We start from the raw sequence: 15,839 nt of genomic DNA, 5'->3' as shown, positions 1-15,839 counted from the left end.
TTCATTGGTGTATGGTGGATTTTCTTTGTTGTATACAGAATACTTGAGTGTTTCTGATCTACTGAGCCGTTACACTTGCTCATGCGCGTACTGATAGTTGTACAGTGTGTGCAATTGGTAAATCTGTGCCCCTATTGGTTGTTATCGTTAAAGGGTGAATATGATATCCCGTAATTATTAAAATTTTTCTCTATGAATTTTTTTTTATGGAGGAATTACCGTTGAGATAGTTCAATGCTGGCAACAACAAAGTTGGTTCATGCGGGCAAAACAGAGCAGCCTTCACGGGAATGAAGTGGCTGAGAAGTTAGTGGCTGAGAAGTTAGTGGCTGAGAAGTTAGTGGCTGAGAAGTTAGTGGCTGAGAAGTTAGTGGCTGAGAAGTTAGTGGCTGAGAAGTTAGTGAAAGAAGGAATTTTGCTAACGATCCTGCAGTTTTTATCATTTGTCAAATTTTTTCCATCGCCATTGCTTAGTAGTAGTCGATCAATACCGATTCGGTTATAACTGATATATATACGGGTGTGCAATAAGATTTCGTACACACATTTCGTAATTCATTTGAAGGACGCATTAAGAATGTGGACTGGGTTGCTCTAGCGCTATCAGAGAGGTACTCCCATATACGTTTTCATTGTACTGGTATACAACATGAATAAACGAAACGTACCACATAGATTTTATCGGTGGAACATCTAAAATTCAGTACTGGACTTATTAAAGAAAATCTGCCCCCAACTGGAGGAATAGGCTCGCCATATTGCGTTTGAGAAGAACAAGAAGAATTTCCTACTGAAGAGGATTTGAAGATATTACTCATGCCTGTACGTAAAAAATTAAGTATAAAGAATCCGGATACGAGCATGTGTGGATCGGTGGGACGGGATAGGGAAGGGAGGGAGGAGGTACCGTGATGAATGTTTTGTGAATTTGGGAGTATATTCCGTACAGAAAAGTGGTAACTGAATAAAATGTGAGGGAGCTCCGTGGTTGTTACATTGGTGCCTGCTACTCCATGAACGAGAAAACAGAATGACTACTACGCTCTGCTGAGTCCGCAAATGATTCTCGTAGTTTTGAAAACATGGAATCAATTTCTATACTCTTCGCTCTGTGTGAAATGCATGTGACTAATTGATTTTTTATCTTGGAGGGGGCGTTCAAGAGAATGTGAATACAGAGAGAAAGGAAGACGGAAGAAATGAAACGAGACGATCGTGTGGCATTATTGACTGGGTGAATCCGTCTGAGGTAGATCAGCCACCTGCTCCAGGTCTTTCAATTTGACACAGCTTTAGTGACTTGCGTGGTTTGGTAATGAAGATGAAATGAAATGATTATGGCAACACAAACGCTGCCCCACTCGTCAGGGAAACGAACCCGGAACCTCGTGACCTACAGGGAGCGATACTAACCACTACACGACGAGTAGTGAGGAGAAGGAAATAATGATAAGAGTTAGATACTATGTCAGCATTTGTGATGGAACAGCATCTCAAATCGACAAAGGGTGGAAAAGAAAACGGACCTACTGAAATGAGGGATAAAGTGATCAGAAACAAAGAAAGTCCTAAACATAGAGGCCGGATGGACATTTGGCTCAATGTCTTTCCCAGAGTCACTTTCCGCACTTCTCGCGCTCTGTCTAGATCAGCAACAGTGGGGTCAATGGGTTTTCAGCCAAACGTCAAATGAGCTGTTAATAGGTCATAGGCAGTACCAACTGAAAATACATCCAGCTCCAGCTTTTGCCTTACGGAGAAGTTTTAATAAAAAAAATTCTCAGAAGGGGGGCATGGGAACTATTTTCAATTTTATTTCGGGACTCTATGCCCCAGCTAAATAATATGAAGCCTACTGTATGTAAAAGTTTAGTAGTTGTTCCACATACAGAGTACATTCGATGATTTGTTCAAAAAGTTAAATGTACCGACGTACCCTCTTCTCTATTGCGAGCACAATTTCATGTACTGTGACCCTGAGGAAACCTAGAAAGAGAGGGAAAAAGGTATTGGACAAATACCTGCTTTCACTAATCAAAAGTAAACCGAGAGAGAAAGCACAGTGCTAAGCCGCCGAAAACACACGAGGGTAGGCAGTGGTTCAGGCCCCGTCCACCTATCGACGTTTGGGTTTCCTGGTGTTTCTTTTACAGATATTAACGCCAACGCAGGATACACAGGGCCGATTACGTTCTCATCTTCTCGAATTCGAGTTTACGCTCCGTCTCTGATGACCTCTTTTTCGATGGAACGGTAAAGCCTAATCTTATTTCATTCTTTCCTCTCTCTGAAAGCAAATCAACGGAATACACAACCGTACACTGATCAACCAAATACTTATGACTATATACTTAATTCTATGTTTTCTCCACCTTTGGAACGCACTACAGCAGCGATTCTGAGTGACAAGGATTCGACAAGTCTCGGTAGTTATCGCAGCTGTCTGGCACCATGTGGCTGGGCGCTCAATTCATTTAATTTATGGGCCGATGGTTTGTAAGCATGGAGCTGCTCGCGACAGCGTACGAAATGTGTTCCACCGAGTTCGGATTAGGAGAATATAGTGACCCAGAAATAACGTGAGTTCTGTGTCATACCCTGAAACCACTGTAGCACGGTTATGGCCACTTCCTTATTGACTCTGTTTCTCTCCTCATACATATTCTCACGAATTACCCCACATGGATAGAAAAAATAGGCCACATGAAGAGTATCAAATGCCATCGTGTGTGGTCAAAACCTGCTGGATGATGACTTAGCCCTTGGAAGAAGGTTGGTTGGTTTTTTGGGGGAAGAGACCAAACAGCGAGGTCATCGGTCTCATCGGATTAGGGAAGGACAGGGAAGAAAGTCGGCCGTGCCCTTTCAGAGGAACCATCCCAGCATTTGCCTGGAGCCATTTAGGGAAATCACGGAAAACCTAAATCAGGATGGCCGGACGCGGGATTGAACCGTCGTCCTCCCGAATGCGAGTCCAATGTGCTAACCACTGCGCCACCTCGCTCGGTTTGGAGGAAGGTACCACGCACGAACGGTCCGCAACAGCGTCCTTCGATTACCATCACAGGGCTCATTAAAATGTCTCCGATAGCGTAATCCGCCCCCCCCCCCCCTGGTCTGCGCACATGGGGCGACGCATGATCGAGCAACCATCTGCCTGGAGACAGCGATATACAATGCCAATTGACGTGTTACCGTATACAACTGGAGCAATGCGAATGTCGAAAAGAAAGCTCGTTGGAAGGGTAGCTGTACGTGTGGGAATAAAATGATAATGTGCTCATTAATGTTAACAGTAATGATGTGTACATGTCCTGTAAACTGACACGTTCCAGACCATTTAGATGAGAGAATCTGTAGTGACTTGTAGCGTTGGAAGGAAGTCAGGGGATGTTATGGGTGGCTGGTATTCTCTTTCTACAATGCAAATGCATACATGATTTAACAGGCTTCTTTATTTACATGACGTTAAGATTCCATCAATATTAAGCTATGTAAACTGGCAGTAGAACAAGATTGTGTCGAATAACCACAGTAACACCGTAGTAACAACAAAAACTAACAGAAGGAGAAGCATGCGTGGAAGTTAAAACTTTGAAACCAGACCTAATGAAGAAGACACACGCAGTCTTCTTCTCTGTCGCGTAACGAGGGCCTTCCTTAGCAGTAACACACTCAAATTTTTAACATTCCCGCTATAGCAGTACTGAGCGGTGCTGGTAGTGGCAGTACTTACGTGCTTGTCAGGGTTCAGGAAGAGGAAGATGATCATCATGCAGTAGTAGGGCGTCCACCAGACGATGAAGGCGACCACGATGACGACCGAGATGCGCATTGACTTGGTCTTGGCGCGGTGGATCAGTCGCCGCCGGTTGGCGTCCAGCACCTCGCTCTTCAGCCCGACGGCCACCTCTGCCCGGAACGCCCGCTCGCTCCCTGAGAACAGAAACGAGATCAGGGGGAGACGGTCGAGCCTACCCACTGCCTCACGTTGTGTAGGCGAAACGCAGGTTCAGACTTTTGCCCTTGGTCAATCGCATAACGCAGAGGAGCCTTAGAAGGCTAGGTCTATATCAAAATACTGTAACTTATACAATTTAGAGGTTTTAGACCTATAGAGTATCACAAAATAGTACGACTATGGTACCGGTGGAATATTTTTCTTTAAATTTTTGTCGTTGTGCAAGCGCTCCGGACAGGAAACAACACCTAGCCTCGATAATTGTGACAGAGTGGGGAGGAAGATACTTCACTTCTTCAGTTACGCCAAAGCCAGCTAAAGACTTTCATTGATGATCACATCCTGTAGATAAGGTGTTTGAAAACTCGTGAAGCCAGGAACGTTCCTGTGTAAGACTGTAAACTCGACCTCTGTCATCCTTCAGGCAGCATATTAATCACGAAGATGTAGAAGAAACAGCAACATTTAATCACTGAGAATCCACACATAATACAAGGTGCATACATGTAAGTATGTATAATCGGCATCTCGTCCTAAACCACTGACACGATTTTAATCGGACTCGGTGCACATATCATTTACTGTCTGGATAGAAGCACTGTGGGGGCGAGAACGACGTACCGGCTGGAGTGGCCGAGCGGTTCAAGGCACTACAGTCTGGAACCGCGCGACCGCTACGGTTGAAGGTTCAAATGCTGCCTCGGGCATGGATGTGTGTGATGTCCTTAGGTTAGTTAGGTTTAAGTAGTTCTAAGTTCTAGGGGACTTATTACCTCAGATCTTAAGTCCCATGGTGCTCAATGCCATTTCAACCATTTTGGGCTGGACATCATTAACAGAAAGGCGTTTTTCGTTGCGACGGAATCTTCTCACGACATTCCAATCACCAACTATCTCCTCCGAATGCGAACATAATTTGTTGACACCGACCTACATAGGGACAAACGATCACCACGATAAAATAAGGGAAATCAGAGCTCGTACGGAAAGATACAGGCGTTCATTCTTTCCGCGAGCTATACGGGATTGGAATAATAGAGAATTGTGAAGGTGGTTCCATGAACCCTCTGCCCGGCACTTAAATGTGATGTGAAGAGTATCCATGTATATGTATATGTAGATATAGATATAGCACATTTAAAAAAGATGTACAGTAGAATGCCTTTTCCTTACAAAAATCAAAGTCAACCGCGCGCACTCTCCTGTTTATAGAGCATTGCCACCCTGCCACTCAATCCTCATCAAAGAAAGTTTTTGATGGTGTCGTATTTTTCTTTTTAAATAATCCATATTTAAATAAGGAATGTCGCGACTGGCAGAAGAAAAAATACTTACTTCATAAATGAATCCACTACTTACACTATGTGATCAAAAGTATCCTGACACCTGGCTGAAAATTACTTACAAGTTCGTGGCGCCCTCCGTCGGTAATGCTGGAATTCAGTGCGGTGTTGGCCCACCCTTAGTCTTGGTGACAGCTTCCACTCTCGCAGGCATACGTTCAGTCAGGTGCTGGAAGGTTTCCCATTCTTCATGGAGTACTGCACTGAGGAGAGGTATCGATGTCGGTCGGTGAGGCCTGGCACGAAGTCGGCGTTCCAAAACATCCCAAAGGTGTTCTGTAGGACTAAGGCCAGGACTCTGTGCAAGCCAGTCCATTACAGGGATGTCACTCCACACAACGTTTTTCCACTGTTCAATCGTCCAGTGTTTACGCTCCTTCCACCAAGCGAGGTGTCGTTTAGCATTTACTGGCGTGATTTGTGGCCGCTCGACAGTGAAATCCAAGTTGTCTCACCACCCACCTAACTGTCATAGTGCTTGCAGTGGATCCTGATGCAGTTTAGAATTCCTGTGTGATAGTCTGGATAGATGTCTGCGTATTACACATTACGACCCTCTCCAACTGTCGGCGGTCTCTGTCACTCAACAGACGAGGTCGGTGATGTGAAGGTCGATGGTAGCATGTCATGACCTCGCACAAATGCAGGATGCTTTTCGACCGGTACCTCTGGGATTTGCAATGGGATGATAGAGGGAGTTGATTGTAGAAATCTGGAACATTCTATAATAATTATTACTGAGATACTTCAGTAAATAACTTAGACTTAACTTTGTCCTGCTACTGCACTCCAGGAACATAACTAATAACAACTATCTTTCTTGAATACAAGTGACTCATTAACAAAACTGGATTATACAACAAGCAAGATAACACAATTCTGGAATTACGTGCGTAATACATGGGCGAACTAGAGACTGCGAACCTAGCGAGCCGAAGGCTATTCTAATCTGACTTCGCTCACGACCTGTAGGTGACTCGGCCGGTGCGATCTGTAAGTCTCTGTCCGTGACCTACGGCAGCGCTGCCAGCGAGTCCACAGAGGTTGCAAGTGCCGGACCGCTATCGATTATCGCAATCTCTAGCGTGGTGTCTAACGTTGACACCACAGCCGGCCTATACGACTTTGTGCTGCACGTGTCCCTTCACGTTTCAACTTCACTACCACATCGGAAACAGTGGACCTAGGGATGTTTAGGATTGTGGAAATCTCGCGTACAGACGTATGACACAAGTGACACCTAATCACCTGACACGTTCGAAGTCCGTGAGTTTCGCGAAGCTTCCCTTTCTGCTCTCTCACGATGTCTAATGACTACTGAGGTCGGTGATATGGAGTACCTGGCAGTAGGTGGCAGCACAATGCGCCTAATATGAAAAACGTAAGATTTGGGGGTGTCCGGATACTTTTGATCGCATAGAGTATTTTGTTGACGCCGACCAACAAAGGGAGATACGAACATCGTAACATGAAATAAGGGAAATCAGAGATCGCATCGAAAGGTATAGGTGTTCGTTTTCTCTGTGTCCTTTCGACAGAGGAATAATAAAGAATTGTTGTGATGGTGGTTCGATGCGTGCGATTTGTGGAGCAGCCATGTACATGCAGATGTAGATGCAGATGGACAGACAGAGAAGTGGTGGAGGATATGTACACAGATATGACGGAGGAGGAAGTGGACTGAGAGAGGAGGAGAGGAAAGTGGACGGAAAAAGGGAAGAGGACTTGAAGGGCAGTGAGAGGGGGAAGCATCAGACGGGCCGAGAAAGGAATGTAGAGGAGATGTAGACAGAGAAGGTACAGGAGGAGATGGAGAGAGAAAGGAAATAGGAGGAGATCTACGGAGAGAGGGGGAAGAGGGGATGGACAGAGGGAAGAGAAAAAGATGATAAACAGAGAGATGGGCGAGGAAGAGGTGGACCAGAAGAAGGAAGGAAGCTTGACGTTTAATTTCCCGTCGACATCGGCATTATTAGAGACGGAGGGCGATCTCGGACTGTTTCAAGGACGGGGAATGAAATCGGCCGTGCCCTTTCAGTGGGACCAACCTGCCGTCTCCACGGAACGATTTAGGGAATAGGCCGAACGCGGATTTGAACTGCCGTCCTCCCGAATGCGATTCCATTGTGGACCCACTGCGCTACTTCGCTCAGTCAGATGAATGGAAAGAGGGGAGAGAAGCAGATGAACAGAGAGAGAGGGAGGAGTGGCGACAGTAGCGAATGGACGGGCAGAAGAAGATGGACGGAAAGTGGGGGATGGAGGAATTGGACAAAGAGAGGGGGTAAAGGAGATGGACTGAGAGGGGGAAGAGGAAATGAACAGAGAAAGGAGGAAGGCAGCATTGAAATAAACATCCTGGTCCATGTTCATTGCGGTGGGTTGAAGTCATAGAACGATAAACACCCCCAGAACATCGCAAAACAATCTCCGGCCTGTCACATACTGCAGTGTGAGAGACTCGTTGGCCACTCAGTACACTCGACGCCTTGCATCGTACGACAAGAGGCATCATAACGACTTGTTGAACAGCAGTGCACGCCTTCGGTTAGCTGCTGCCCAGATTCTGTATGTTTGGGCCTTTAAAGATGTGCAGTTTTACGTTCCGCTCTGAGCAATGGCCTTTTGTGAGCATCGGTCTCCAGAGCGCAATGCAAGCACTTCCCTTCACAATGATCGCTCGGAAACTGCCTCATACGAACCTGCGTTGACTGACAGCAGTTAAGTCCCGTCTGTTTGGAAACAGTGTCATCGATAGGGAGTCTGTGCTCAGTGTTCGTCAGATTCTTCAAGCGAGCATTGTTTGTAAGCAGATAAAATGTCTTGTATGAATGCATGGTTTTGCGGCGATATGAATTAATAAAATTTTCTCGGGCTTCCAGCCGCGTCAGGTGGTTGAAATCCCACGAGCTTTCGACCGAGCTCTCCCCGGTCATTGTCAAGTGGTAAGACTGACTTACCACGTTTTTGTAGAAAACGTTCATAATTAAGGTATGGGAGATGACTTGAGTCCTAAATTAGCACTAAGTTTTAATCTTTCAGGAAGTCTTTAAATATGGAAGGCGGACACTCTTTGCCAAAACGACATCTGTGTCTTAATCGATGCACCACCACCTGATGGCCTTCCTTGACGTCAAATACTTTTGTGTTCAGTGACCACTTGCTTAACACTATCAGCGGGGTAAATAGTCTTCACGGGTGTGCCGCCGGATGACGTTGTGCAAATCCCACAATCTTTCCTCGGAGCAACTGTCCGACATCGTCAGTCGTACCTAGCCACCAGCGAGTTTCAACCACCTGATGATGTCGGACAGCTGCTCCGAGGAAATATTGTGGGATTTGCACAACGTCAACCTGCGGCACACCCGTGAAGACTATTTACAACATATCCGCCGGGAAAGCCTGAAGAGTCACACTATTGATGTGTTTTGATTTATATGCTTTTCCGGTTGCAATGATGAAATTTCTACAGTGTTAACAAACTTCTGCTTAAATATCTTGTACATCCATATGTTGAAGCCCGAACCTGCACACAAACCACTGTAAGACTTTTTACTGCTACTGGATGCACCGTTTACTATTTATTAGAAGTCAATTCAGGAAAATGTGTTCAAACTGTCCCGGTAACATCTCATAACGGTAAAAGAATAGACCCCATAGAATAGTAACCCAGTTAAGAAATACGAGAGATAGAAGGTGAAGAAATTAATTAAAATTTCTGCTTTACCTCGAACTTGAACTGTTTAATGAGGTGGAAGAAAAAAAAATGGCTCTGAGCACTATGGGACTCAACTGCTGAGGTCATAAGTCCCCTAGAACTTAGAACTACTTAAACCTAACTAACCTAAGGACAACACACACATCCATGCCCGAGGCAGGATTCGAACCTGCGACCGTAGCGGTCGCGCGGTTCCAGACTGTAGCGCCAGAACCGCTCGGCCACCAGCGGCCGGCTGAGGTGGAAGAGCTGGCCGTTCCACCACCGCAGCTGAATAGCTTACAGACCTGCTTGGACTTCGTTAGTGCAAGGCCCTCCCTAAAAGAAACTCCAGTTCACACCTTCAAGATATTTTGCGGTTTATTAAGAAATGGTAGTACATGCAGCTGTGTTAGCTGTACTGCTATACCCCTTTCTTAAGAAGGGGGAAAAATAGGATGAAGGTGTGAATTGAAGTTTGTGTTAGGGAGGGTTTTGGACAAGGTTAGTTCGTGGAGCTGTGTTAATTGTACTACTGCGGTGATGTAACGGCTAACAAATGGTTCAAATGGCTCTGAGCACCATGGGACTCAACTGCTGTGGTCATCAGTCCCCTAGAACTTAGAACTACTTAAACCTAACTAACCTAAGGACATCACACACATCCATGCCCAAGGCAGGATTCGAACTGCGACCGTAGCAGTCGCACGGTTCCGGACTGCGGGCTAACACATGTGCCTAGTATGCAGTAAACCCAGATTCAGGTACCGGCCGTGGCACAAATTTCAGCTCAATTTTTCAGATTGTATCATTATTAAAGATAGCGACGAGACTCCTATGTTTCAAGAAAATTTAATTCCATTAGATCGAATACGAGAGTGTTTGTCGGATTATACCAAGAGCTGACATTGGTATACAACACGTCGCAGTTCTATTAGAGTCCGAAATTTTCAAGTAGTTCTCCACTAAACGAGCGAAGCTAATAAATACCTCCGTATGGCGCCATTAGCTAAACGTTATAATGAATAGAAATGTTGGGTCGCAATGAAATATTTCCATTACATACATAATACCAAACACGGAATTCATCAACTCGGTTTATGTATCTAAGGTAAGCGAATCACCCTAGATCAAATATCGTACTCAAGTTCCGGCTGATGATTTCTATGTTTTGGCGATCAAATGGGAGGTAATCGTTCGCATCTAGTGTTCTGATCCTCTTCCACAACACCAGGCAACTGTTTGCGATAGTACCGAGAACGCTCTACGGTGGGCATATTCGCACTATAAAATTTACTTTTATAATAGTAACATTATGTGGAACAAAATAATTTCTGCAGTAAACATACGATGATAATTCTGTGAAAAACCTGCGAACTTCAAGTTTTCTAGTTTCAGGTTAAAAAACTAAAACACTGTTCATGGAGTCGCACACATTTTTCAGAGCTGCAGCGGTTCTGCTCCCTGCTTGGCCTTGACAACTCCTGAGCATTGCTTAACTGCGATTGTAATCGCTCTGCGGCCTCTACGTGTCGGACCGCAAAGGTATCTCTCTGCAAGGCCGCGACGCGCTGCTACCGTTTCTTGTGCCTTCCACAAACCGCTGCGTAAGCGTTCGATAACGAGGCTCATGTGCGTGTGCGTGTCCATGTGCGTGTGTGTGTGTGTGTGTGTGTGTGTGTGTGTGTGTGTGTGTGTGTGTGTGTGTGTGTTTTCGTGTGTGTGGTGCGTCGTGCACACAGAGAAAGGCAAATACACAGAGGTAATGTGAAATAATAAACTGATTACTTTGTACAGCTTTTGAAATTTCTTTATAACCTCAGTCTGTTTTCTGAAATCAGTAGACGCGTAGTTCTGATGTTGTGGTCTTCCTTCCGAAGACTGGTTTGATGCAGCTCTCCATGCTACTCTATCCTGTGCAAGCCTCTTCATCTCCGAGTCACTACTGCAACCTACATCCCTCTACGTCTGCTTGCTGTATACATCTGTTTGTCTCCCTCGACCATTTTTACCCTCCAAGCTTCCCTACAAAACTAAATTGGTGATCCCTTTAAGCCTCAGAATGTACCCTACCAACCGATCCCTTCTTCTAGTCAAGCTGTGCCAAAAATTCCTCTTCTCCCCTATTCTGTTCAGTATCTCCTCGTTAGTTACGTGATCTACCCACCTAATCTTCAGCATTCTTCTGTTGCACCACATTACAAAAGCTTCGATTCTCTTCTTGTCCAAACTATTTATCGTCCATGTTTCTTTCCATACATGGCTACACTCCATACAAATACTTTCAGAAAGGACTTCCTGACACTTAAATCTCTACTCGATGTTAACAAATTTTTCTTCTTCAGAAACGCTTTCCTTAGCACTGTCAGTCTACATTTTATATTCTCCCTACTTCGACCATCATCATTTGTTTTGTTTCCCAAATAAAAAATTCATTTACTACTTTAAGTGCCTCATTTCCTAATCAACTCCCTCAGCATCACCTGATTTAATTCCATTACATTCCATTACCCTCATTTGGCTTTCCTCGATGTTCATCTTATATCCTCCATTCAAGATACTCTCCATCCTGTTCAACTGGTCTTCCAAGTCCTTTGCTGTCTTTGCCAAAATTGCTATATCATCGGCAAACCTCAATGTTTTCATTTCTTCTCCCTGGACTTTAATTCCTATTCCAAATTTTTCTTTCGTTTCCTTTACTGCTTGGTGAATATACACATTGAATAATATCAAGGATAGGCTACAACCCCGTCCTTCTCCATTCTCAACCACTGCTTCCCTCGACTCTTGCCGCGCGGGATTAGCTGAACGGTCTGGGGCGCTGCAGTCATGGCCTGTGCGGCTGGTCCCGGCGGAGGTTCGAGTCCTCCCTCGGGCATGGGTGTGTGTGTTTGTCCTTCGGATAATTTAGGTTAAGTAGTGTATAAGCTTAGGGACTGATGACCTTAGCAGTTAAGTCATATAAGATTTCACACACATTTGAACATTTTTTGAACCCTCGAATCTTATAACTGCCATCTGGTTACTCTACAAATTGTAAATAGCCTTTCGCTCCCTGTATGTTACCCCTGCCACCTTTACAATTTGGAAGAGTGCATAAAAGTCAGCATTGTCAAACGCTTTCCCCAGTCTACAACTGCTACAAACGTAGATTAGCCTTTCCTTAACACACGAGAAGTCGTAGGCTCAGTATTGCCTCGTGTGTTCCTACATTTCTCCGGAATCCAAACTGATCTTCCCCGACGTCGGCTTCTACAAGTTTATTTCATTCTTCTGTAAATGATTCGTGTTAGTATTTTAGAGCGGTGACATTAAACTGATACTTGTGTAGTTTTCACACTTGTGAGCACCTGCTTTCCTTGGAATTGAAATTATCACATTCTTCCTGAAGTCTAAGGGTATTTCACCAGTCTCATACATCTTCGACACCAGATGAAAGACTTTTGTCATGGCTGGCTCTCCTAAGTCTGTCAGTAGTTCTGACGGAATGTCGTCTACTCCGGGGGCCTTGCTTCAACTTACGTCTTTGCATGTTCTGTCAAATTCTTCACTCAGTATCGTATCCCCCTTCTCATCTTCCTCTACGTCTTCTTCCATTTCCATAACACTGCCAAGTGCATCTCCCTTGTATAGACCCTCTATATACTCCTTCGATTTTTCTGCTTTCCCTTAATTGCTTAGGACTGGTTTTCCATATGAGCTGTAGCCCTGAAGTACATCTCCCATGTAAGGAAAAACTATGTGATAGACAAACATATCTCCGGGCCAGAGAGGTACTTTATAATCATTTTAAATGTGTTATTGAAAAGTGAATGTACGTATCTTGGATGATTACGTCAAACTGCGAATATCTGAAGAGAAAGCAGGAAAAGTAACAGACATGAATATCTTGCACGATATGGAAACTTCTGAAACAGACAGTTTACCCGTGTAGCAAACAGTTAAGTTTAAGTTTAGTGTGCGTGTGAAAGGCGGAATATGATTGGCAAAGTTCACTATTGCAAACTTAAAATAACCTCGGGGTCTGACTATGAAGATATGAAAGCGCATGCTATGAAATTTTTTTTCTTTGGACGAGACTGCAGATATCTAGTCTTTTCTTTCCCCTTAAATTCTGCTAATCATATGGGTCCAACTATTCAAAACCAGTGAAGTTACCATGCCTTAACACACGTTCCCTCATTTCTGTCGTTCTAATAAAGTTCGCACAAATGTCTTCCTTTTCTGTTCTTTCTTACAAATATTATGTCTCCTCAGTTAGACTTTTTGCATGTATGTAGGTATTCATATAACCATTAACATAAATTCGTTTTGAATCAGTACACAGAGTGGAAATGCACAAGTTTACATCCACGCACCAACCTGTGTGCCCATTTTTATGGACAGCCGCACGCACTTTGTGTACAATGTTCATCAACGTCGACTTACAAAGTACAATGCAGTTGCATCACGCTTGAAGTTAACCACACGTTGGTAGACATGGACTGACCTTTTAGACATAACAAGATGTTTATAGAAGTTGGTGATCCAGATACTACAGTGGCTGACTAATAATATCACGTAGTATATGCAAATAATGAGATGATACACGGAAATCTCGATTTCACAATACTAAAATAATGCAAAGATGCAAAAAGTGCGACATTCAACATGTTACCATGTGAGAGGAAACAGTATTGCAACTAAAGAATTAGATAAACGTTTTATTTTATTTTAAAATTTAGGTGTGCCGTGTTTTGGAGCTATAATCAAGGTCAGTAAACCAACGCCATGCAACAGCCCTCGACACCACTCATGGTACCTTTGGTGAAACGTGGTTGCCTTCGTAAATTCATTATTTGTAGTATGCAAAATATGTTTCACTTTATACAAGCTGCGTGGGGTGGGCGCGCGGTTTGAGGCACCATGTCACGGATTTCGAGGCCTCTCCTGCTGGAGGTTCGAGTCCTCCCTCGGGCATGTGTGTGTGTGTGTTGTTCTTAGGATCAGTTAGTTTCAGTACTGTGTAAGTCTAGGGACCGATTACCTCAGCAGTCTCGTCCATTAGGAATTCACACACACACACACACTTTACACAATTTACATAGCTGCAAAGGTGGAAGGCCACCACTAGGAGCATGTTATTTTCAAAACAGACTCCTGCAAGTCGTTTCCCGAATAAAATCTGTGCTGATCGACCAAAAGTTGAGAGAGGTAATAGCCCTGCTACCACACGCTCCAGCTCGAAAGGTAGTTACGCAACGCGCAAAACTAAATGACTGTGGGTAATGCCTCTAGAAGTTGGTGAACCGATCTTCACATGTTCAAAGACATTTTTTATGATCATCTCTAAATTGATAATATGTGATCGAGAGTGGAAACAATGTAAATTTTGTAACGTAATAGCTTTCATGGTTCAAATGGTTCAAATGGCTCTGAGCACTATAGGACTCAACTTCTGAGGTCATCAGTCCCTTAGAACTTAGAACTATTTAAACCTAACTAACCTAAGGACATCACAAACATCCATGCCCGAGGCAGGATTCGAACCTGCAACCGTAGCGGTCTCGCGGTTCCAGACTGCAGCGCCTAGAACCGCATGGCCACTTCGGCCGGCAATAGCTTTCATGACAGGGCCCTCTAGATGTTCCAAGCGTCTTATCCACGCCTTAGATAATTACGACAATGATTTTCAGTTTCACCTGTCACGTTCGCTATCTGCAGTGTATCGATGTTTACGAAGAATAAACTGTATGCGAACAGGTTGGTTCCGGCTTCAGTTGCCTTACCTGAATAAAATTTGTGCTGATCGACCAACAGATGAGTGATGTATCTTACTAAGCGCTAGTTCTTCCTCAGGTTTCACCAGAGTATGGTTTACTCTCCTTTCTCAGATATCAAACGTTAACTAACATTTAATACATTTTTTAAATTCCATCCTGCTCCATTTCCGACTCTACGGCTACGATCCAACGAGCAAATGTTCACTTATGATAATGGGATATCCTTTATGTTATATTCAGTTACTACACCTGATTTTTAAAGGGCCCAAGTACGTTGGGGCCACGTTAGTCTCAACATATCACTTTCTATATTATTTCATATAAAATAAGTCCTGTCAGGCTACTATCTTGGATAGGCTCAAAGGCGCAAGCCAGTCCTCATCTATCTGTGTGCAGGATCTCAAAAAACGAATGAAAGCAATAACGCTGCTGAAGACAAGAAGCAAAAGAAGGCTTGGATAAGGTGAATAGCACAATTTTTGTCATTCTTTTTGCAAATTTTATCAAAAAATGATTCAAATGGCTCTGAGCACTATGGGACTTAACATCTGATGTCATCAGTCCCCTAGACTTAGAACTACTTAAACCTAACTAACCTAAGGACATCAATCCATGCTCGAGGCAGGATTCGAACCTGCGACCGTAGCAGCAGCGCGGTTCCGGACTGAAGCGCCTAGAACAGCTCGGTCACAGCGGCCGGCGAAATTTTATCATATAAATTAACATTTAACTCACCTGTTAAAAATAAACAAGCAACTACCACTCGAAGTTTTTGCTTTCTTTCTTACTCAATGTAATTTCCCCCTCCTTCCTACTAGCAGCTGTTGTCTACAATAAGTCTTTTATGAAAAATTTGGGAGGAGTGCAGATTATAATAAACTTTCTAGTTTACTTATCTTGTCATGTTGAGTTGACTCCAGTTCTTCTTGTCTTGGGGTCTGATTCTTGAAGCTGAAATTCTCACATTTTAGATCCTTACGGTTAAATTGAACTAAATAAATTTGAAGATTGTTGTTGCAGAATTTCTGCTTTTACGTAAAAATATTTCGTCACATTTTAGTATATCATACAGTCTT

General features: G+C 43.9%; 1 protein-coding gene across 1 annotated transcript in view; it reads right to left on the bottom strand.

The window, feature by feature from the left end:
- LOC126199426 (gonadotropin-releasing hormone receptor-like) overlaps positions 1 to 15,839 on the bottom strand; it is a 651,151-nt gene that overhangs the window by 74,377 nt on the left and 560,935 nt on the right. Inside the window, exon 3 of the mRNA XM_049936344.1 lies at positions 3,737 to 3,936. Coding sequence (XP_049792301.1) covers positions 3,737 to 3,936 — 200 coding nt within the window. The remainder of the gene's footprint in view (positions 1 to 3,736; positions 3,937 to 15,839) is intronic.

The sequence above is a fragment of the Schistocerca nitens genome, chromosome 8, assembly GCF_023898315.1.
Source record: "Schistocerca nitens isolate TAMUIC-IGC-003100 chromosome 8, iqSchNite1.1, whole genome shotgun sequence".
In the NCBI taxonomy this organism is placed as follows: domain Eukaryota; kingdom Metazoa; phylum Arthropoda; class Insecta; order Orthoptera; family Acrididae; genus Schistocerca; species Schistocerca nitens.
This window is presented reverse-complemented; position numbering and strand designations above follow the sequence as displayed.